The sequence below is a fragment of the Seriola aureovittata genome, chromosome 16 (genome assembly GCF_021018895.1).
Source record: "Seriola aureovittata isolate HTS-2021-v1 ecotype China chromosome 16, ASM2101889v1, whole genome shotgun sequence".
Classification (NCBI taxonomy): domain Eukaryota; kingdom Metazoa; phylum Chordata; class Actinopteri; order Carangiformes; family Carangidae; genus Seriola; species Seriola aureovittata.
The window spans coordinates 8,758,722-8,784,065 of record NC_079379.1 but is presented as its reverse complement, the minus strand read 5'-3'; the positions used below and the strand labels follow the sequence as shown (position 1 = coordinate 8,784,065).

Sequence of the window (25,344 nt, the reverse complement as noted above, 5' to 3'; positions counted from 1 at the left end):
AACTTACAAGAGCGACACTGGACTTAGTTCCTAAATTCCTTGTTCCTAAAAACACGAAAGAACTGAGAAATATTTGAGAACTTATTATACAATGATGAACAGTAGTAGTTGATATATGTTATATACAGATATACAGATTTCAAATATAACTATATTTTTGTCTATCATTCACCCCCCTGCCCCCCCACATTTTCTTTCTTGACTTGGCTGGTGAAATAGTAAATTGGTTGCCATATGGCAAGACTGCTATTCCAAGTGGAGCTTTACTGCCCAGTGCGGCGTGGGGGTTAATGGTGGTGGTAGAAGGAGTGTGTGTGCGTGTGCTTGTGCGTGTGCTTGTGTGTGTGGTGGAAGGGAGAGGGAGGGGAAGTGGGGATTTGGGCTCTTTCACTGGCCCGCACCCGGCTGGGCTAATTTCTCTAATTTGCAGACAGTCTGGACTCAGGCTCAGGGCTCAGAGGCTAAAGACCCAGCACTCCAGGATAACAGGCTAGCCGACTCATCTCACCCCTGGACACACATCACATCCGGGACATTAGATGGTCCAGACATGCCCTTTTCAGGGAGGGAAACCTCACTCGCAGGGCAAGGGGAACTGAGCCTTCACACAAGGAGGGAGGGAGGGAGGGCACCAGACAAGACGAAAAGGATAAGTGGAGGAAAGACCTGGGGTCATCTGTATTGAAGCTGTCTGAGACGGAGAAAATCAGACAAAGTGATGTGACCTGAGACCTGATAATACCAGGTTGATGGTACCTGGGTATTTCGTAATAGTCTGGTCTAAATGAACACCTGTTGCTATGCAACATCTAATTCTGCACGGCTCTGGTGTCAGTAACAGTGCAGAGAAAGCCGCCACCTGCTCTACCAAATGTTGATTTTACAAGTGAGCTGCATTACATCCTTTGCTGAGTTAAACCTTAAGCTAAAAAAAGACCCTTTCCGTTCACTCATCAGTCATTTCTACAGTGATGACAAATCCACACAGTTGTTTGCGTACAGTGAACATGCATACACAAATAAATCTGATATACAATGTGAAAGAACTGAATCATAAGCAAAGTAAAACAAAGAAGTAAGGGTTAGTTTAGAATGTAGGCAGCTACATCTGTTCCCCTAAGCCACAAGAAAACAAATAGGGCAATTAGGGGTATAAAGTAAATAATCCTATTGTTTACCCATCAATAACCACTGATTCCACCAACTTGCATCACCCCCAAGCCACATTACATATGTACCCCAACCAATGGGCAACAATTGTGTAACTTGCGTTGTACTTTTGTCTGTTTGACAAAAATAACATACATATAATACATCATGTAATAGAATGTAAAGTTATTTGGAAAACTTAAAGGCCCTGTCATTATTCTTTTGACAATATAAACTTCAGGGTTTTGGTTACAGATGAAAATTAAGTAATTTTTACCCCTGTTTTACAAACAATTAATGAATACATCAGACACAGACACTTTAAAAAGACATAAAGGAGTATAGTGTAGATAGAAAGTACCACCTTGTGCAAATGTTTCTATTCTGTGAAATAAACTTTTAGATATGACATATTTCTTGTAAGGACTTTCACACCCACTCACACCCACACCCACACTACATAGTGGCTACTGAATGAATTTACCACAGCACACTCGTAAATCGAATCTTAACCACTGAGAGTTTTGACGGGGAACTGGTGCTAAAGAAAAAATATTTTTGCTCTGTTTTTCATTTTACTTTAAACACTGACAAAACAGCCAGGCACAAAATGACTAAGCATATAGGTTCAGAAATGCTAAAATCTTCATTTTCCTACATTGAACTGTCACTGTAAGTGACTTATAGTAGTTGAAACAGAACTCAAAACCAAGAAATTTACAAAAGTAGTAGGCAGAAAAGGAGTATTTTTATTTCCATGTTAAACCCTCCCAAACAATATACACTCTTCGATTTCTTTTTAGGGAATTACAACATAAATTACCTCTACCTTCTCTTGAACAAGCTCCTTGTAAGGAAATGTGTGCCCATGGAAGGTGTGGCATTCAAGTGTAATGCAGCAATGGCAGGAATGAGCCAGAGCTGTCCCCATTTGTCAGTGAAAGCAGTATGCTTTTACAGGAATCTGAAGGCATTTAAAGCTTGTGCAATATGGGAATGTCGTAGTGACTGTTACCTGTCTAATGCCTATACTTTTGATCTATGGCTGGTAGAGTGTTAGAAAGGCAAACTCAGTTTCAGAGTGGATTGGCTAATCCAGTTTTCCTTCTATGAGTCACCAGAAGAGTCCGTCTGGGGACTTCTACATGCTGGTGGGGTTGTTGACTTTTATTCTTGAGCACCTGACAGTTAAAGCATGACTAATGTCAATTACAGCTACAGTTTCCGTTATTGTCCAACTGTTAACAAGGAGTGTTCAGCCATACTAGTGACTCTATGAGGCTGTGCTCAGACACAACCGTGCCATGAGGTAAATGCTAATATCAGTACGCTAACCAAGAGTGTACAGCCATGCTAGTGGCACTATGAGGCTGTACTTAGACACAACATTGCTGCGAGGTAAATGCTAACATCAGTATGCAGACATGAACACAGTGACAATGTTAACATGCTGATGTTTAGCTGGTATATATAATATATTTACAATGTTCACAGATTAGTTTACCCTGTTAGCATGTTAATGTTAGCGTATTATCTCTTAACACAAAGTACAGCTGACAAGCTTGTCATACGTTTTGCTGATAAAGTATTAGGTATTATATATATCATATATTATATATATATATCATATATTGTAGAAGAGATCACCAAAGGTATGAGGGGAACATATGTTTACCAGATTTTATTGTGATTCAATAGCTGTCCTAACATTTCACTCAAAACCACAAATGACTTCATGGTGGCACTAGAGGGACCACCAAGGTCAGTAGAATTCATCCACTGGGGGCTGTGAATGTCTCAACAACATGTCATGGCAATCCATGTACAAATTATTGAGTTATTTAAGCACTAGCATGGCTAAAACAGGAAATGCTGTTAAAATAATGCATCTTGTATTGTAATTGTAACATTTCACATATAAACAAGTCAGTTAGTGTGAACATGTTAAACATGTCCGTAAAGAAAGATGAAATGTCATTGTTGATCATTAGTCATCATTTTTACTTTTGATTCTGTTACTATCACAATCCACACAGGACATCTCCTTTTACACCCTCTCTCTACAAAAACAAACTAGGGGAGTTTTAGTTGGCAGTATCATGCGTTCCCCTCAATATTTTATGAGAGCATATCCATCATAACATTGTCTTTCCAGGTAGTTTCTAATAAGTAAGATTCTTAGTTTCATGTGGTCTAGTACCTGGAAATGAACAATGGCCCAAATTCCAATCCACCATAAGAAAACAAGGCATTAAAAAGGTGCCCATTACATACTGTAATGATGAGAAGTTGTCAGGTGCAGGATCTGTGGTTTTTTCTTTCACTGAGAATGAAAGTAAAAATAATCAAGTCATGGAACAAATGTGACATCTCACATTGTTTACAGCTGCTTGGCCAGAAACTGACTACAATGTCCCTCTGAAACATGCCACACCCTAAAATTTATGATACTTTAGGGATAGGTTATGACAATGTTTACATCACCCACTCTGTCTTTCTTAGTTTCTACATGTCCACATTCCTTATTACTCTATGAGTGTTCCCCCTCCCTTGATGTTTTTCCAGTTCTGCTGTGGTAAACAATTAACAGTTGAGCAGCAGATCCTCAGGGAGAAAAAGAGGATTATTTGTCTGATAATGCACTGTTACCGTGGTACTGTAGTTGCTGTCCCTGGCAAAATACCACACCCACTTCACCAGGAAGTAGATGACCTATAGGAAGTAGCCACAGAAACGTCACTTTTTGGGGGGGGGTTGTTGTTTACTCAGCCAGGGCCAGCTTAATTTTCTACCAGATCCCTTTAACCAGGAGGATTATCCGTGCTAGCTGAACCTTAAATATGTAGGATTACATTATTGCATTTTATCACTGACATGCATTGGCAATTGTTTTCCTGGAAGCATCCTTGTTTTGTGAGGCTTACTTTCCAAATGGGTAGAAGTCTTTGGCGGTTGGAAGTCCCTTTGTTGTCAGTGGATGAGTGGGAAATGATAATGTCAGAGTTTTCCCTGTTGGTTTTGTTTTGACAAATCATTTGTCATCACTTTTGTTTGGGCTTTATTGTTCCACAGGATGATCTATGGTTTCTATGTCAGCAGTTACATGCATCTCCTTGTATGGCTTTTTTAAATAAAAAAACATTGTGTTTCAATTAGAGTTTATACACATCATACAGCGTGACTTGGCAAACATCCGTCTTTGTACAAATAATTGTGACTTGTTTGACCTGCTAAGTTGCCTCAGGGGATATTTATAAATTCATTGGAAGAGGCCTTTGTGTGTTGAGGACAACTAAACGACAGATAAGTACCGTTTCAAAGCTTATGGAAGCAATCATGTTTGCATATGGGGGGGGGGGGGGGGGGGGAATCCTATATGGGCTCTATAGGTCAACGTGTATAATCCAGGTGTGATTTGAAACACAAAGGCATAATTTTAATCTTCGTGTTTAATCTTTGTCAATCTATGAAAGTAGACACCTCCAGTGACTTAAGAAGCGTTGTTAAGTGTTTTTTTTAACCATAGGAAGTCAAATAAAAACAACTTAAATTCTCTTTTTCTCCACCTGTTTTAAGATTGGTGCAATTTCCTGGTGATTGTTCCTGCTCCACTGGATTCCACCACAGACTGTCTTTTTTTTTCTTTTTGGTTATTGTTCAATTCCACAGAACTGCATCCGATTCTTTGGAAACATGGCAAAACATCAATTGAAAAAGTAAGATTTTAAGGAGGGGCAGTTATCTCAGTCTGCTGGTGAAATTCACTCTTTGCAGATGCTATCAAAACTAGGAAGACAAAGATTAAAAAAAAGGGAGGGGTTCAACTTCATTTCAGTAAAGGTTATACATTAACAGAAACTCGATAGAGTGGATTCGTGTGAAAACTCCAACAATGCATGAACATAAGCTGTAATTTCATTTTCTCTGTGAGAAGCCAGGGCAAATAAACACAAGGACACCAGTGTGCACGGCACTTCTCAGAATAAAAAAAAACATATTTGTGGCCTTGAAATGACTGACAGACTTTAATTAACAAACTTACCACAATACTGACACTGTAGCATAATGATAAAGGTACAAGAGTAAAATATATTTTCAGCGTGACTATTATTAGCTGATAGCCATTACATCATCCTCTTGCAAACACACTCTGCTGCAAAATGAGTTGTTGTCTGCCCTGGATTTGTTCAGAACATACATCAGTTGTGTCTGTGTCTTTCTGCTTTTTTGCAAAGCAGTTCATCAATGATTCAAAGCTATAGCAAAACTATAACTACAATACATTTACCGTAAATGTGTATGACATACTTGACTTAGCCTCCGTACAAGATAAACGTAGTGACTTTAGATGACTTTTTTTTTTATTAAACAAATCTGACACTTTTCAGCCTCTTGCTGGTCTGTCTATCTTACAAGGTTAACACTAAGTGAGAGCTGACACTTTCTCACCAGCATCTGTAGCAGAAGCCATAGTTTCTCAGAGAGTGACTATGACAGACCAAAATAACCTCTGTCATTTTCACACCTTTTGGGTCGCATGCCATCACAGAAGAGGAAGGAGGAAGGAGCCAGAGGTCTCAACAAACAACATCCTTATCTGCATTATCATCATCACTCTGTTTACCACATATACAGTGACTTTGAACCATATGAGAACTGATGCATGGAGCTCACAGGTCTAATTTAATCTGAGAGCAGAGTATATGCATGGTATTTTGAATAGGTGTTATTAAATTGTTTGTATTAATCTCCCACATTAATAAAACATATACACTGTTGCCCATAAAATTGGAATAATTTTGTTTTCAGCCACAATCCTCTGTTTATTCCTATTTAAATGCAACAGTAATCACTTTGGAAGAGATTGACTAATAAAGTTGTACACTTTATCTGTCAAGAATAAACCACATTGTCACAATCATTTCATGGAAAGAGGTAAAAAAAATATTCTATTCCAACTTTATGAGCAACAGTGTATATTATATTTTGTCTTTAACTTAGCTTTGCATTCTGTACTGTAAACTTTGTTTTCTTGTGTCTTTTCATGAACCTAATGACACGATGATAAAAACTAGCACCTTGCTCATGCTAATGTTAATAAAAGAACACTGATCGTATACTTGTCCAGTTCAGTCAGCGTCACTACCACAAATATTTGCATCTTATCTTTTCTGAGAATTGACACGGATCTTGCTATTACCAGCAACTCTTTTTCTGTGGTGCCTGCTCATTTGCACAGGCTCTTCTTCTTTTTAAAAAAAAAACAAACAAAAACACATGAAAAGCCTTTTAGCGCTCACCTTTTGTACAAACTCAGAGAGATATTAGTCGTTAAAAATGGCTCAATCTGAGGCTACATGTGAGATGTATCTTTGAGCTGATGCTGTGATTCTCTCAGTTATGCATGTGAATGTTCACACTCAGAGTGCATCGCTTAGTCGTGACAAAAGGGGAACGCATGGATGGTGCAGCACAGCACCAGCTGGGGATATTTGCATAGTATTTGCAACAGTTATTTCTCTGTTAAAAAATTCATTTTCTAATTCCATTGTGCTTTATGTGACTGGGGTGTACTGATTTTTTTTATAACTCATACAATTATTTGGATTACATAAGATTGCAATCTTTTGCCATATACACAGTTCTGCAAATAAGTAGATGCAGTGCATTTCCTGCAGTTGCCGATATACAGTGCTGGACATGCAGGTGCACACAGGCACAGGCCACATTACAGTAACATGTAATGAAATCCTGTTACCTGATTCATCAGATTTAAGAACCTGTTAAACCAGTGGGACTTTGAGTCTTCTGTTAAAGGGAAAAACCTGGCATTCATAAACAAAATTGATTGCATGACATAGCTTTCTTTCAGTATATACAGTTTCAATATGAAACCTTGAGCTTTAAGCTGAACAGTAAGACGACTGTGCCATACAGCAGTATTTAGAAGTTAAAGTATGTGCTTAAAGTATCAAAAGTTATATATCAGTATGAAACTGTGAGATTGTTAACACTGATGCATCATTTTACTGTTGTCGCAGATGGAGGTGAAGTTAGTTTAAATTACTTACAGAAAAGTAAGGTACTTACAGTAAAGTAGTCCCGTTTTATGCAAAACATGTAAAATCCTAATCTAACACTTATCAAATAAATGCAGTTGAGTGAAGTACTATATTTTCCCTCTGGCTCTGGTGGAGCAGAAGAATAAAGTAGCATGAATTGGAAATGAGAGGGAAGTAAAGTAGAAGTACCTTAAAATTATACTGAAGTACTTTACCAGAGATGTCATGCAATGATCCCATATTGCATAACACTGTGAACAACAGGAACAACAGCTTACAAACACAACAAGTGCCAGCAGATGTAAGTTTATTAGCTACGGTGTGGCAGCTAATTGGTAGTTTATAATCTTTCCCTACCACTTAATTATCAGGGTGTGTTTATCTCAATCCCCTACTTCCTGAACTAATGAGAGTCCACCAGCCTAAAACCCTAATTATTGCTAAATCTAGTCCCCCCCCCCCCCCCCCCCCCCCAACACAGGCAATTAATAACTAGCAGGTCCAGATCACATGAGGTCCTTAAGACTTAAAGATGTTGTGATGCGGAGAACAGGAACAAGAAATGGGTGATGTATGGGTGTAGCAAAGTCGTGCACGCTTTTGGCTTGTGGTCAACAGGTGGGTCCAAGTGCTGCCGCCCCCTCCCCAATCTCACAGACCAACAGCTAAAGAGAAAGACTTTAGTCCAAGATCTGTCTGGCAGACAGAGAAGGGGATTTCAGCACCAAATCCAGCGGATCAATAAAAATGTCTGCTAATTAGGCTGGCCACATAAGGAGGAGGGAGGGGCATCAGGGGCAACAGGATGAGAGTGAGACAGAGAGAGAAGGCAGAAAAGAAAAACCTCACAGCAGCGATGCTGATTCAGAAGTCTAGACAGATAAGGAAAATCCCCAGACAGGTGTGCCCAATGTGGAAATCAGGTGAAGTACACTAGGTGACACCCCACCTTGCTCTCCAGGTTAATCCAATGTAGTCATGCCTGGAATCAGGCCCTCTCTTCCTCCCTCCTTCTATCACTCTCTTCTCTAGGCCAGGGCAACCTCTCACACTACCAGCGATCAGTTTCTCTGACCCAAATCCTTCCTCCTCCTCCTCCTCCCACCTTTTCTTTGCCCTCCTCCTTTTTCCCTGCCCCTCCTCCTTCCCTCCTCTGGACATCACCACTTTGACCTAAATCTCCTCATTTAATCTTCTTCTTCTTCTCGTCTTTTGGATAACAATCAACCCCCTAATTGTCTTAATCTCACTGGTCTTTTATTGTCCCTGGGGCATCATGCGTACCGCAGAACAAAAACATTAACCACAGATCAATACTTGGCATCAGGCCTCAACTACCACCATGGTCTTCATCGATTATCACTAATTTAAGGTCGGGCTGCACTGCTTATGGGTTTAATTGAAATAAAAAGAGGTTGGGTATGTCGGTTTTAGAAGACATATGAAAATAATTGTTTTCTAGGTGAAAAAAATTAGGTCTGAGAAATGAAAAAAAAAGAAAAATTATAAAAGTGAAATTCATAAATAAACAAAACCAAAAATTTTACAAATATGGTGCCAAACAGCGGTGCCACTTGGAATGAAGGACATATTTCGCAGTGGAATCATGAACAAAAAACAACATTTTGTGCGTCTATGGATTAAATCCAACTTGAAGGCAGCAACACAAGCCAGCAATTGTAAACACCTTCTTCAAATCTCCCCCGCCCCCCTAGCCTCTCTTTGTGCTCTCTCCATACAGAGAACAAATCTCTACATCATCAATTTCTAAAATGAGAAGCTTATGGAATAGCACTCTCAGTTATATTACAATACGGCTTTGGGCGCTGAGCCAACGATATTAGCTTCGGAGCAGCGGTAAGCCCAGGATCAAGCTAAGGTTAGGAGGTGATTTGTGTATGATTTTGAAATGACAACCAGGACAATAATCAAAATATTCAGAACAATAACGGATTATCTGTTTCAGTGGCTGCGCTCTGCACCATCTGTTGAGGAGCAGGGCTATAGGAGTGAGTAATGTTGTTCACTTGTGTGTGTATGTTTTTATGTGTTTATGTTTACATACATACAAGCCTACAGGCCTATTGAATTTCTTCTACCCATTATATATTTTCTTTTCACTTCCAGGCACATTTTCTTATTATTATTATTATTATTATTGTTATTCATAATCATTTTTTTCTTAAAAAGTTAGGTCTTCTCCCATTGCTTCCCTTTAATTTACACACCTTCATTAACACACTTTTCATCACCCCGTCTGTTTTCCTCCTCACAACATCAACAGCTCAGCCCCTCCCTCCTCCTCTCCTCTGTCCCTCTCTCTCTCTCTCGCTCTCTCTCTCTCTCTCTCTCTCTCTCTCTCAGTGGGTGAGTCTGGAGCTTTTCATGGCAGTCAGACGACACTGTCTGACTCTGCTCTGCTGTAATCTGACATGGCTAATCTAATCTCTCTGTCTTCGCAGATTGGCAAACTACCTGGGTCTCTCCAGCCAATTAGGGCCCATCTGCACAGCACGCCATGCAGACCAGGCTGAAGCCGGCCTCCGTATAGGGGCCTAGCCAGCCCAGTCGGACTGCTGCACGGCTCAGCGATGGCTCAGGCTGTCTGGGGCCCCAAATATCTGCTGTAACAGCCCATCTGCCTTTGGCTTGGCCTGGTCCACTTTCATCCCCAACGGCCCCCTAGATTAGGGATCCCTCTGTAGACTTTACTGCCAATTAAAGCACTTGTTGCCATACAGTTGTTAGGTAATCGCCAAAGCTTGGGCTAAATTGGCTACTTTACCACCGAATGTTGCCTTTTTATAATTATCCCTTCTGCAATTCAGAGTGGGCTGCTTCACCACAACGTCAGATAATATGAAATGTATTAATATTCAGAATTTTTAGATGTAGCACAGAAAACAGACAACATACACACAGATATACATGTAAACCCAGAATATCATTGAGAAATTTAATCATAAGATTTAATCATAATTTATGATAACATGAATTAGGTGTGGCTATACTAAAATTGTATTTTACTGTCAGCATTTTAACCATCAGATAGTGAGTGTCTTGTGAATCATCTTGTGTTTTTATGATGAATAGTGACGCAATTCGACTTTCCTTTTTGTTAATAGTGACACAATATAATAATTGCTTATATTTTCTTATTTTTTAATAGATATAGAATTTATAATAGAAAACCTATCCGCTTTGTTTTTGTCTTTTTATCGTATCTGGTTTCTGTGAAATCATTATATACACATACAATGTGACAGTGGTAAATACACTGAAACAAGGTCAGAGGCCTTCTAACAGCTTATTTTCTCATCAAGCCAGTCTCACTTAATCACCTTAACTAAATTAGTTTGAAATTAGCCCTCTTTCTAACTCCCTGCCCTCCATCTTTCCCCTCCTCTCCTCCCTCCTTTCCTCCCCAGTCGTTTTCACAGCTTTGTGGATTAGACAGATTACACGTCTGAAACTCTGTTTTTCTTCCTTCTCTCTGTCTCAGCTCCAGTCCTTCCATTTTGGGGGTGGGGGGTGAGGTGGGGGTCGTTAATCCAGGAGTTACGATGTCTCAACAGTTTTAAATCTGTTACAAGTAAATTCCTAACACAACAAATAGAAGTGATGAAATGACGGATGTTAATGGAGCTAATTATGAACGTCTTGACTGACTAAAACAACACTGTGTCTCTTAGGGAAAAAGTGAGGCAAAAATATGTCAAAACCAAACCTTTCAAAGAGATAAGGAACTATTTATAGTTGTGACGTTGAGGTGTCGGAAAGTGAAAGACTCATATCTGTAGAACTTGTTTTTATTTTCAATTAAATTGTCATTATCTTGTTTCTCTGGTTTGGGGCTGAAAATTGTATTTGTTTCACAACTCAGGTGCATCATATGCTTGTGGTTTCAGTTTTGTTTGTGTCATAGTGTGACTACCAATTACATAATGCAGGTGTTGCTGTTGACACTTGCAGGCCTTTAATTTTCTTGTCAGATGACTGAACTATTAATGGTTCATTTACCGTAAGAAATGCAACTTCCCACCAAGAAAAAAGAAAAGTGGAGAAGATAGAACAATGAATAATGGGATTGTCATCTTACTATTTTTAATCACTTCTAAATGGAAAAAAAATACTACCACTCTGTTCACTCTAAAGGAATGATAAAGAAATGCCTTATGTGAAAGCTTTAGAACTGATTGGTCAATTGACTGAAAATGATCAACAATTTGGATAATCAATAAATCATTGAGGTCAATTGTAAAAACACTATAGCTTTACCTTTGTGAAAATGTACTACTTTTCTGTTTTACATTGTTTTTAATTAAGTATCTTTTGGACTAATGTGATTCATTTAGTAATTTTATTGACTAAATTATTTACGTATTAATCATAAATAATAATGAAAAGATTCAAACCAGTAATGACAGTAATGGTTAGTTTCAGTTTGCAGGTTTTGAAAGGCCTGTGACACCATGCAGCTGTTGGGGATGATCATATCTAATCAAAAGCAGCACTGCTTTTTATCATTATCATTACAGTCTTTCAGTGCGTATGCCGTCTCCACAAGCCTGCAGTTCTCAGTATCAATGCGCAACTTCTCTTTGCTTCATCTGCTCTTCAGTCTCCCTGCAAACACGTCCTCTTTATTTTGCCCCTTTAATAACAAGTTCAAGGCTTTGAGTCCCTCACCACAATGTCACATTTTATCTACAAATTCCCATTAAGACACTTGCGCCTGCAGGCACGTACTATTTTGTCACATGAAATGTTTTGGTGGGGGAGATTTTAAATTGTGTAAAAAGTGTCGTTTTAATTTCACAAATGCGCAGAAGCACGTACTACGGCCGTGCCCTGAATGCCACATCATTTCCTGTTTGCAGAACCAACCCAGGCGGTTCGTGCAGACTTGTTAGTGTGTGTGTGGGGAGGGGAATGATTTCACTTTCACTTCGAGGTCCCATTGATTCACTGGAGGCGCTGCACTCACAACGATAAAAAAAAAGAAAAAAGAAAAAACAAATTAGTAAGAGAAAGGCTAAACAGAGGAGCACTATAGGAACCCCCACAATGGCGTTTAAGTACCCGGCTGCTCGAAGAGATGAGAGTAAGGTCAGTGTCAAAAGTCCTGCTGTGAGCTTTTTTTTTTTTCTTATCTCCCTTTTTTGTCGGTGAAATTCACAAGCAGAAAAAGCGAGACCAGGAAGAGAAAGGCGACTTATGTGGGTGTATGGTTACAGAGGCGAATGGCAATAGAATGACGGAACAAAAACCAAACTTATAAGGCCAACTGAAAGGAAGTCGTTGAAGTAGTGTAACACACACGAAGAAGTGGCTATTTGAGCACGTGTTGCGTTTCCACGCATTTGTCGTGCAGTCCAGGTGAAGTAAAACCAACACCCCACGAAACGACGTCACCGTGAATCAGCAGCTACTTCACGCTGACTTGTTTGGTTGACAGTTAGCATTGTTTTATGATCCTTTATGACTACCCTGTTCAGGTGTGGTGTGCGTAGGGCCTTATCTTTGATTTTGATAATATCCACACCCACTAAAGAAATTATAGATTAGGCACAAAAAATGTATTTAACCATTCAGCTAATAATTTATGTTTTATGCTAATTTCCTGCCTGATGCATCATGGTATAAAACGTGTTTCCTTCAGCACACGCCCAGTGATTTAATTCTAGTAGAGAAACGCGTCTGTTTTTTATAGAGATGAAATGAGCTGCTAAGGATGATTTTATTTTTGGTTAATCTGCCAATTATTTTATCAATCGTTTCCATAAAATGCCTGACAATAGTGCAGAAATGTCCATCACAATTTTGCAAAGCCCAAACTCATTTAATTGCTTGTTTTGTCATATTAATTGTCCTCACCCCAAAGATATTCAGTTTACTATTATAGGCAACTAAGAAAAGCATAAAATATTCACATTTGACAAGAAGCCACAGTGTATTAGGCATTTTGCTTAAAAATGACACGTAAATAACAAATATAATAGCTGCCAGTCAATTTTGTCAATCAACTTATCGATTGACTAGTAATTTCCACTCTAATTTAACAAATTAATGATTAATAATCTTCTTTGCCTAAAACTGTAAATGCATCAGAATGAGCCCTTGAACTCCACTCCATGTCAGGTCAGAGTTATTATAGATTTAGAATCTAAACTCCTCTTAAGGTGATTAAATGGTGCAAATTCCCAGAAAAAATATAGAGGACATGGCCTTAGTGTCTTGGTTATAGCTATGGCCATGGGTGTATGTTTTATTTTGCCATAGTACACAATTGTGTTATGCTTGTAACTGACACACCTGTATCATTATTTTAACGATTGAGCTCTCAGAATACAGCAGAGCCAAATAGGCATTGCCTGAATTGCTGGTGTCTCAGTTGCAGTTATGTAATACAACAAAGGGAAATGTCTCAAAACATGAGAATACGTCTAAAAGAGGACATTTGCACTGGCAAAGCGGAACAGGTGAAGTAAGACCCCACAAACAATGACTTTCACAAGTCCCAAACAGGGTAGTGCATGTGTCACGTCTCATCTGACGCAATGAAAGAATTAACTAGGAAAGTATTTACACACACAGTTACATACTAATTTGTTAAGCATTAGATGGAAAAAATAAAGCTTCATTTACTTTTAAAATGTTCACGGAAGAAGAAAAAATGCTACATGTTACATTTAGAAATTCTGTAACCTTAGAAAAGATCAGCTCATCATGTCCCCTCCCACGATGAGGTATGAATGAATACATGAGTAGAATAACAAACATGATCCAAACCATGTGTCTCATGTGTCAAACCCTGCAACATAATATCTGAGTGGGCACTGAAAGGAGAAACAATCAACTCACAAACTCACATATACAGTGTCTGCTGACTTCGCTGCGGCATGCTGTAGTGCGTTGGAAGGCCCTGAGGTGTGCGGTGCTGTCAGAAATGTGTGAATCTTCACTTACCATTGTGATGTGACAATCAATCAGCTCTTTATCTGGGTAAGACATATTTTTCTCTAAACACTATACCAGTGTGGAGTGTATGATAGTTGTTATGCGGTATGACATTTGAGAACATGTAGGTTTTGGGTTGGGCAAATGCTCCCTAATTTCTTGGGAACGAACACGTAGGAGTGTGAAACATTCTCTGCAGAGATTTTTCCCACTACAGGGCTGCCATCTTCTCAGGGTTTGAGATGCAAAGATCCATCTTCTCTTTATCTGCACTTCAAATCATCAACTGGGCTATTTAGCAATATTGTGTACCCATCCAATATCAGATGGGTCCTGCCTTGATAGTTATGTTGAAAGCTGCAGGTCCGATGAAATAAAGTGACATGCCCATATCGATTAAAAAACAAAAGGTCTAGTCTCAACTTGCTTAACAAAACTTGTGCATGCCTGCTTTTCACATTGATTGTAGTTTCTTTAATTGGTGCCAAGCTGATATTAATTCTCAGGAATACTGATGAGCTGATTCTCAGGAAACTGGCTACAGCTCTTGGCAAAATCATTCAAATTTTCTCATTCATCCGCACAGGAATCTGCCTCTTTCACTGCAAGTCAGTTGGGCAGCTGCCTGCACTTAGAAAGAAAAAAGACTAACGTTTGTTTAGCATGTCAATATCAACTGATGCATAACAGTTGGTGTTTCAAAAGCAAAACACCAAGCCAGCACTGACAAAGGACAAAGTGACGAGCCAGATATTTATGCCACAGTTGACAGATAAAATGCAGATGCTCAGAAACGGTTTCTGCAGGAAAGCTACAAACACGCTATTGAAAAAGAAAATCCATCAAGAATCTGTCTAGAACAGCCAATGATCAAAGTCCTATTCCTGTTTAACTTGGACGTCTTATCAACAGGTGGATGACTACCATGGAACGAAGATCAGTGATCCCTATGCATGGCTGGAGGACCCTGACAGTGCAGAAACGATGGTATGCGATCATCTCCTGCAGAACGCTGAAGCTGCCTCTTGACGAAAGCACTCCTAATTTCATCCCTCCTCACTCTCCCTTTTTATTTCAGGCCTTTGTTGAAGAGCAGAACAAAGTGACTATGCCGTACCTGGAGAAATGTGCTGTCCGGGCTCAGTTCCACCAGCGCCTCACTGACCTCTATGACTATCCTAAATACAGCTGCCCTTACAAAAGAGGGAAGAGGTACTAGTTAAAATTTAAAGGATGGGCACTGCACAGATTTAAAAACAACTACACTTATGAGCAGGATTTACCTAAAGGTCAGGTCTGAAATTGACTTTATTTCCTGTTTTATTTTTCAGGTATTTCTACTTTCACAACAAAGGCCTCCAGAACCAGGATGTGCTGTATGTGCAGGACTCTCTGGATGCACCTGCCACCATCTTCTTTGACCCGAACAAACTCTCTGAAGATGGCACTGTGGCACTGAAGAGTGAGTCACGCTTGTATTGTGCAGAAACACACATACACACAGGTGAATAGAAAGAGATTTACACTGCTGATGACTTCCCTCTTTCTTTTGTCCTTTCTCTCCATCCAGTGGGCCGTCTGTCGGAGGAGTGTGAATATTTTGCATATGGTCTGAGCAGCAGTGGCTCAGACTGGGTGACAGTGCATTTCATGAAGGCTGATGACCTCAGCCCACTGCCTGATGTACTGGAGAGGGTTAAGTTCAGCTGTCTGGCCTGGACTCATGATGCAAAGGGCGTCTTTTACAACTGCTACCCACGCCAGGAGGGCAAAACAGATGGTTAGGAAGAGACACAAATGCAACCATTCACCACACAAAGACTAATACAAATATATTCAAGATTTAACCCTTCTGTATTTCACTTAAGGCACTGAAACCACCTGCAACATCAATCAGAAGCTCTACTACCACGTCATCAGCACCAAGCAGTCAGAAGACATTCTGGTTGCTGAGTTCCCCGACCATCCAAAGTGGCACAGCTCAGTAACTGTAAGTCTTTAATGATCTCAAATCACTTGATATTATGATCAAGATCATTTAAAGCTTCGTCAGAGCTTAACTTTCCGACCCATTTTGATTCCCTCCTCTTCCCAGATATCAGACGATGGTCGATATGCCATTCTGTCCATCACTGAAGGTTGTGAGCCGGTCAACCAGCTGTGGTACTGTGACCTGCAGCAGCTCCCCAGTGGCATCACAGGTCTGTCTGTGTTCTTGTGTCCACCATACATGTACTGTGATCTAAGCACTCCATAAACACAGCTAGAAACAGTTCTTGTGGTTTTTTAGGAAGTAGGATCACGTGCCCTGGTAAAATGATGTTAAGCTGATGTAACTAGAAAAACTATAATTATATTAGATTTTCAAAGTGTAAATCCACAAACATGGGAGCCCAGAGGGATTAGAAAAATACATACCTCCTTGACATAAATTTCTCTTCATTTTGAAGGATTTTCTTCTGCAAATGATGGAATGATTTTTTGTATTGACTAAACTGGCCATTTTTTTTGGATAAATCACACCCCGTCCCAGCTTCTCAGATGCAAGTTGATGTCTTCACATCTTGTTTTGTTCAACAAATATTCCGTTCAAAATAGTGTATGTCAAAGAAATACAGCGAGTCCTGTTGTTTGAAAAGCTTGAAATGAATGTTCTTTGAAATCCGTTATCAACTTAGTGAATTCTGACTGTTTTAATAGCAATTATTAGTGGCACAGGAGCTGCAGCATGAAAACATGACCTGTAACTTTGATGATATTGTTTTCCTTCTTTGTATCTACTTTCAGTAGTACATAGTCGTAGAATAGTACAAATGTATTTGATTTCTTTCTCAAAAATGGTTTCATTGAAAACCATTAATTGATTTTCAAACGGCAATAGATTTTATCTCTGCGTAATACACAGTGACTGTGCTGTATCAGCAGACGAGGAGTTGAAACCACTGGCAGTGACTCAACGGTTACTTCACAAGATGTGGAGATTTCAAAATTCATTTTGGTTTGTTTTCTGGTGTGAAAAATATCTCTCTCACAAACAGGAATTTTGAAACTTTCAGTACAAGAGTGTTGTGAAATTGGTTATTAAATACAATGTCACAGAGTGAAATGTCATAAAGAATTGGAATTCCCAGTGGTCAGTGTTATAGAGAAGAAAATGTTTTGTATTTTATATATATATATATATATATATATATATATATATATATATATCATATTTTATTCCCTCTGCTCCTCCAGGGCTGCTACCATGGGTTAAACTTGTGGACAACTTTGAGGCCCAGTACTCCTACGTCACCAACGAGGGAACTGTATTCACCTTCCGCTCCAATTTGGATGCTCCTCGATACTGTCTCATCAACATAGACATCCAGAAACCAGACAGGCAGCACTGGATGACCCTCTTACCACAGCACAACAAGGATGTTCTAGGTGAGACTAAATGGAAATTTCATTAGAATATAAGGTAGAAGTCGGCTATGTGGTCAACCTATACAGTACCAGTTCACTACAGAGGAAATGTAAATATGTCTGAGAGTTAAAAGAGCAGTTATGTGGTTGGTTTGTAAAACAGACCTTTGTTGGCATGACAGCTGCGGGCTTGTGCTGGAGTGTGTGAAAACTCCACCAAGCTTTAGAAATGCGTAAAAGGCTCATACATGGAATCATAGTTCCACTATCATGCCCTCGAAATCTTGCAAAACGTTGTTTCATTGAATTCTGTCCCAATGACATTTCAGCCACCGCAACTGGAAGTTCTCTTTCTGTGGTTGAAGACCTTCGTCAGGGGGAACTCTGCTCAAAAAGTGAAATTTGGTCCATAAGCACTTTGTTCTTTTTTTTTTTTTGCTATGAGTCATTCAAGTGATGGTAACTGTCCCTGAAGATCAATGAAACATACAGAAGTGAATATTCACGGTTCCCGTAGGAAATATAGACACACACAAACACGTCAGTACAATATATAATATATATATATATATATATTAAGGAAAATCGTTTGAATAAATGGACAAAGCTTTATTTGAAGTCCCCCCTATTGAGCATTTACAATAAAGATATAAATATTTAATAAATGCTTTCTAATGCACTATAATGTAGTAATATGCAGATTTAGGCATTTATTGATGTATTTGTCTCCACACTAAAACTCCTCGTGTGAGCACTCTTCAGTGGAGTGAAGAAATTATCATTGCTGACAAATATTGTAATTTAATAAGCACTTGAAAATGTTTTTATAGCTGCGTGGAACTACATTGGTGTGTGTTATAAACAATTAATTAAATGTTTACTGTATATTGTACTCATAAATGCTAAATAGGGCAAATTAATAATGTGTTACCGAAAGATTATGCTAATGTTTATATTGCTTTATTAGTTAAAGTTAATGATCTTGTGTTATTTCATATTATGTATATATTTTTTTTAATTAATAATGTTTAAAAACATTTTCAGACAAGTTTTGCACCTCCAGATGTGTGCCTGCATGTCTCATCTGGGTATAACAGCAACATACAGTTGTTGCCATGGAATCAAACATTCACTGTGTGTGTTACGCCCATGAAGTTGCGTACTCCTGGGGTGACATACTTAAAAAAAAAAAAAAGAGGGCCTTTGAGGACAAATAACAATATCAAAATTACTCTATTTCAAAAATGCAATAAAACTATTCACCAGATATTTACAATGTTAATTCTATATAATTTTACTATTTATAATTATAATCTTTCCCTGTATAAACAGTTATCTTATTCCCCTTTATATATTAAATCACAAAACAATCATATTTACAATGTATCTATAAGAAAATCTCCCTCTTCCTATTTCTGCAGCTCCGCAGTCTGAGCGTTCTGGTTGCCTAACAACGGTGAACTGCGCTGTGCTGTTAATCAGCTGCGGCTCGCGCTGTAGCTGTTATATACCGTTAACTAACTGCCCAGTTATAAAATAACAAATTAACAAAACTATTGGGACCTAATGACAAAACATACTAAATATAAACCACAAAACACTGTAGCAGTAACTTTCACACACACATCTACCAGCGGAGGAGGGCAAACTTCACCTCTCACTCGCTTCCGCTAGAAACGCTAAGCTAATACCAACAGTTATACATTTAACATATAAGCAAAATTATCGAAAGCACATAACAATACACAAAACAGAAAGCACACAATATTTACAACATGTACGACCCTTTTTCACCTAATTTACCCACCTGTGAGGACAAACAACAAAGGCACTGTGGGTGAGCTGGTCTCAAAACGTTAACTGCCAACTGAAGATTGCAGCTCGCCCACAGCTTATATCGCCTCACAGGTGGTCTCGTGCCTGGAATACGAATTTTTAAAATTTTAACAGGGGGTGTCTGTAAAAATATAAAACATATATACATATAAACAACACACATTAATGAGTGGGCAATTAAATTAATAAATAATATTAAATAACTATCCTATGTGCCACATATGCATGAAATCCACAGTAGGGAGTTGACACTTAACATTTGACAATATCATGCTCTTCCATGGCTTTTGAATGGAGCTCCTGTATTTTGTATGAATGAATATAAATCATTTCTGCAGATGCTGCATGGCCAGTGAATGGCACCATCTCCAGCCCTTTTTTATAAGCTGACAAGATTGTCTTGTCTCCTCTATAATGATACTGTCTTGGACCCAGCTCCAACATAAGTTCAGTGATATGCCGAACATCACTTCTTTACACCAAAACAACCGTTTGAGTCCTCTTGTTGGTGGTTATGGGCATCAGAGTGTTCACTATAACATCATTGATGTGAAGCATGAAGTCACACATTCATCAGTTTACCCTGTGATGTCCTTGTTTTGACACTGAGGACACTCAAAGAAAAATGCCTTATATTGAATGCTGGTTGCTGTGTTTAATAAACACAACAACCAAGAGAAGACAGCTTCTCTAGCACCACTGCCATCTACTGATCAAACGTCCTACATTTACAGCATACAGTATCGAGCTGACTGTATATTAGTCTGCCCTCTGCTGGCTGTTGATGAGAAAAGGCCACCAGTAAAAGGATTCACAGTCTATATCTGTATTAATTCTTTACTGCATATGTACAGTAACATTTAAATTAAACAAACTAATCGATAAGGTCATGTGCAGTTACTAGTTCATGAGATAACTCAACAAGATAAATTGGTAGCTCATACTATATTTTATGTGCTATAAATGAAGACAGACAACGAAAAACAGTCTCCCTCAGTTTTCAACAAAAACAGCTACATACTGTCATGTTCACTGTTTTACCACTTCCTCTTTGTATCCCTCTGCAGGCTTTGTCTCCTGTCTCAACCAGCACCACCTGCTGGTCAACTACGTCCATGACGTGAAGGACATCCTGCAGGTGTATGAGTTGTCCACAGGCCGGCTGGTCAGGGACTTGCCACTGGATGTTGGCACAGTGGCCGGTGTGAGCTGCAAGAAGAAACACTCTGAATTCTTCTACAAGTTCACCTCCTTCACTACACCAGGTAACTCAGCCATTTGATAAGTTATATTTAATTGTATCATATTAGTAATTTAATGCTGCAAAATGTTATTCCCATATGAAAAAAGAACAACAAAAACAATGACCATCGATGGATGCAGAATCTCTTTAAAGTACATTAAGATAATTAGGGTTGCATCTCATGATACTTTTATTATTGATCAATCTAGTGATTATATCTTTTGATAAAGCTTTTTTTTCTCTGAAAGTGCTGCATTGTTATTGTAATGACAACTTTCACTACTTATACTGCCTTTAAATTTTACAGTACATGTCAGGGAAAAAAATATGCTGAATGTTGAAAATTTTCACTAAATGTGAGCAACCAGTTATAAAAATGTACCTGTTGTCGAGTTAAACTTGCAGTAGCCTCTAACCTGTGTGGCCTTTGTTCTTTGGTGCAAAGGTATAATTTACCACTGTGATCTGAGTGTGTCGAACCCAGAGCCCAAAGTGTTCAGGGAGGTGGAGGTAAAAGGCATCAAGCAAGAGGACTACCAGACCACCCAGGTCATTTTATCTCCTTTACTTATTTCTGTAGAGCAGACACCATGTCTCTGTGCTCACACTTCCCCATTACTCTTTCTTTAGTGTTATTTTCCAGTTTATTTGTGTTTATGTCGTGTTACCACATCTACTCTTTGCATTTTCATATAATGATGGCAATTTCCCAGAACTGAATGTACTATGTTTGAGGAAGTGGTGACTGGTGTGTGTGCAAACAGCTCATTTTAGACTAGAAACATAGACAAATAGAGATCAGATATAAACATTCACACATTATCTGAGAGCCCCAATAAGAGGTGTTTTGTAAAACGTAATCTCTAATATATTCTCAGGTATTTTACCCCAGTAAAGATGGAACCAAGATCCCCATGTTTTTAGTTCACACCAAGGGCCTGAAGAAGGATGGAACTCATCCTGTTTTCCTTTATGGATATGGAGGCTTTGAACACTCCATACAACCGTACTACAAGTAAGTACAACTGATCTATCCAGAATCTCTCAACCACTGTAACTACCATCTTTTCTGAGCAGACACAGATGACCAGTAATCAGTTACAAACTGTCAGAGATGTGGTGGTAAGTCATCTTGCCCCTAGAACTCCAGAACAGTGTGAACAATGCAGGTGCCCGTACCAGTTTTTTATAAAATGTAAATGGACTTGCACTTATAGAGCACTTTCTAGTCTTACTGACCACTCAAAGCGCTTGACAATACCTGCCACGTTCACCTATTCACTCACACATTCGTACATCACACTCATATGCACACACATACACTGATGGAAGAACCATCAGGGGCAACGTGAGGTTCAGTATCTTGACCAAGGTTCGATTCCCCGGCTTCTCCAGGATGGGGATCAAACCTTGGTCAAGATACTGAAACACCGACCTTCTAATTAGTGGACGACCCGCTCTACCTCCTGAGCCACAGCTGCCCCTGAGCTGTTATAATAAAAAAAAAAAACATTATTTTATCTGAACCTTCACAAACTGAACACAAAAGATGCACCTACAGTATAAAATAACACTCACCAGTAGGATTATATAAGAAATTTCTGATTGAAAAGCACATGAGGGTTAGCTGATGGCTTGTTCTCGCCTCTGGTGTAAACAAAGCAGCCGTCTGCAGATACTTCAAAACAAGGATAAAAACACAAGGGTCTAGTTGCTGTCTGATTTCTCAGTTAATGATTGGCTGTTGATGCAAATAAATGCATCAGTGGTGCTTGAGAAACACTGCATTGTGTGTACACAATGCCCACTGAAAAAGAGCTGTGTATACCTTTGTGTACCCTATGTGATCAAAATGTGAATATAACGCAGTGATGTGATTTTAAAAGTATTCTTTCAACGAAAGCACTACTTCTGCTACATTTACCATTTCAATTCATAAAAATCCATTTCTATAATTTCTTCATAATTTGAAAATGGTGAGAGCATCATTTTCTTTTTTCTAGTGTGTTTTCCAGTTTATACCTGTTTGTACTTATTTTCTTGCCTCTGTCTGTTTTGCCTCTTTCAGTGTTGCGAACCTGCTGTATGTGAGACACCTGGGAGGGATTCTGGCAGTGGCCAACATCAGAGGGGGCGGAGAGTATGGCCTCACCTGGCACAAAGGTACAAGCGTAGGACATCTAAACCCAGGGAGATCTAAGTTACTCATGTCAGAGCGATAGAGGTAATGGAGAGAGTTTTCTATTATTTAATTCTGGGTTGACACTTTCAACTTCCACTGTGTCATGCATTTGTAGCTGGAACTTTGGCGAACAAGCAGAATTGCTTTGATGACTTCCAGTATGCAGCAGAGTATCTGATCCAGGAAGAGTACACCACAGCCAGCCGCATCGCTATCAATGGCGCCTCTAACGGAGGGCTGCTAGTGGGTAAGTACGTGATCATTTGTGTGTGTGTGTGTGTGTGTTTGTTTGTGTGTGTGTGTGTGTGTGTGTGTGTGTGTGTGTGTTTGTGCATTATGTATGTTTTTATTTAGTAGGAAATGAAGCGATAAAGCCAGAGGGGGAGAGAGAGCAAGAGAAAGTGAAAGGGTTTCAAAGGTATATAGCTATTATGCATTGTTACACTCTGGAGCTGAGAGTGTGGGTGAGCCCTGCACTTTATTTTTTATAGCTGAAATCTCGTCATGGAGCTTTACCTCGACTTCTTCCCAATTTAACAGCTCAGCTCCCACAGTTTAACCCATGAGGCTACTAAAAGGCACAGCACACTCCAAGTTTTTGCACCCTAAAAAAAAAATCACATCAACCTCAAAGCTAAGACTACTGGTGTGTTGTAAGTCCCAGCTGCATTGATCACAATGTTTTGTATTCTTTACAGTGCATTTTTGTTATAATTGCTAATGTCAAATTCTTCTAACAGCAGTTAGCTGCTTAGCTTCAATTAATTAAGCAATTAAACAGAACATTAAACAGTGATTAGTCACATCATTTACCAAAGAGCGACTGCCATATGGCATCGCACAAACCCAAATAATGTCTTCTTCTGTGGTGTGTAAGTGGCCATTTAGGAGTGATTGTGTCCTACAGTGTGAAGTAAAGAGGATGTATATGTGTGTGTGCGTCTATAAGCAAATTAAATCTGTAACAAAAATTATGAATACACACACATACACAGCGGCCTGCGTGAACCAGCGTCCAGACCTGTATGGCTGTGCTGTGGCGGAGGTGGGGGTGATGGATATGCTGAAGTTCCACAAGTTCACCATCGGCCACGCCTGGACCACCGACTACGGCTGTTCTGACGAGCCGGAGCAGTTCCAGTGGCTCATCAAGTATGAAACACGTGCACAATCACAACACAATCACAACACATCACAATCACTATCACTAAAACACACTTTTCTATCAGAATACATCACAGTTACGTTCAAATCCTGATCTGCCGCTCCCATCCTGTCTGACGGGTGGAAATGCAGTACAGTTGTTGGACCAGTTATAGTCCTCATTTTGGCATTGTGACCAATTCAACAAGTCTAGGAGATCAAATAACATAGTATGTGAATCAATAACAGATAAAGCATGTTCAGGAGCGCTGACTGGAGGAAATGATAGTTTAGTAAATAACTGTTTGAAAACAGTAAAATAGCACGGGTTGGTGTGAGTGAGCATTATTTTATTAAGTAGTCCATCAGGTTTCAGTGCAGAGCTGCAGTTCACCTTAAGTTCACCTCACTTGTATGTCACTCACTCACCTTTGGCTCTATTTTTGGTGTTTTGTCACATTTTTCCCTCCACCTGGTGTGTCTCACCCTCTCTTCAGGTATTCTCCTCTTCATAATCTTCCTCGGCCACCTTACTCTGGCCACCCCTACCCTGCTGTCCTGCTTCTGACAGCAGATCACGACGATCGCGTGGTGCCTCTGCACACCCTCAAGTACTGCGCTGCACTGCAGCACGGCGTGGGCAGCGGCCCCATGCAGCGCCAGCCCTTGATGGTCAGGGTGGACACCCGTAGTGGGCACGGTGCAGGGAAACCCACCGCCAAAGCCATCCTGGAGGATGCTCACATCTTTTCTTTCATTGCTGAGACCTTGGGGCTCAGCTGGAAGGAGTGAGGGGAGGGAAGTAACCACTATGCACAGTGAGAAAGGCTTTTAAAGGGATGATGATTACTTTCTGAACTTGTTTTTTGTTTTTATTTAAACTGTAGAAATGAGAACCAATTAGAGGGAAAGGATGGGTAAGAGATCTGGGACAAGGGAAGAGTGAGTTGACAATAGCGTAAGTGAAAGAGAGAGGAATGATTACAGTGAACGGTTAAAGAAAGATACAGAAAATTGCTCCTTATGAAACAGCTCTTAACCGTAGATTACTTTAACTAATAAAATGCACTAAAAGATGAAATTTTTTAAAAACCCATTGTAAATTTGAAATTGAATTTAAAGTTTCAATAAAACCTTCATTTGCACTATGATTTCTGTCTATTGTATTATAATCTTTAGTGTCCTAAATGTAAATGGTGCCTACCAAAGTCGATCTAACTAGATCTGTTCAGCATAAAGACTTTAGAAATGAATCTAACTATTTTAATAAGCAGTTAATCTTTGTCATTGAAGTCATTTTTCAAGATTAAAAAAATCTCTGGTTTCAGCTTTTTAAAATGTAGAAGTTCAGAAATATTTCA

General features: G+C 39.3%; 1 protein-coding gene across 2 annotated transcripts in view; it reads left to right on the top strand.

Moving 5' to 3' along the window:
• Positions 1–25,134, top strand: part of LOC130183812 (prolyl endopeptidase-like) — a 28,322-nt gene extending 3,188 nt beyond the window's left edge. The window contains exons 1-15 of one of the 2 annotated variants that reach the window (XM_056399532.1): positions 12,099–12,320; positions 15,084–15,158; positions 15,250–15,383; positions 15,503–15,633; positions 15,742–15,951; positions 16,040–16,161; positions 16,267–16,372; positions 17,409–17,600; positions 20,483–20,680; positions 21,104–21,207; positions 21,537–21,673; positions 22,727–22,821; positions 22,956–23,087; positions 23,836–23,992; positions 24,481–25,134. In XM_056399532.1, the coding sequence (XP_056255507.1) occupies positions 12,279–12,320; positions 15,084–15,158; positions 15,250–15,383; positions 15,503–15,633; positions 15,742–15,951; positions 16,040–16,161; positions 16,267–16,372; positions 17,409–17,600; positions 20,483–20,680; positions 21,104–21,207; positions 21,537–21,673; positions 22,727–22,821; positions 22,956–23,087; positions 23,836–23,992; positions 24,481–24,775 (2,130 nt within the window). In that variant the 5' untranslated portion in view covers positions 12,099–12,278 and the 3' untranslated portion in view covers positions 24,776–25,134. Of the gene's footprint in view, positions 1–12,098; positions 12,321–15,083; positions 15,159–15,249; positions 15,384–15,502; positions 15,634–15,741; positions 15,952–16,039; positions 16,162–16,266; positions 16,373–17,408; positions 17,601–20,482; positions 20,681–21,103; positions 21,208–21,536; positions 21,674–22,726; positions 22,822–22,955; positions 23,088–23,835; positions 23,993–24,480 lie in introns of those variants that run through there. The other variant, XM_056399533.1, reaches the window with a different exon arrangement.
• Positions 25,135–25,344: the final 210 nt, after the last annotated feature.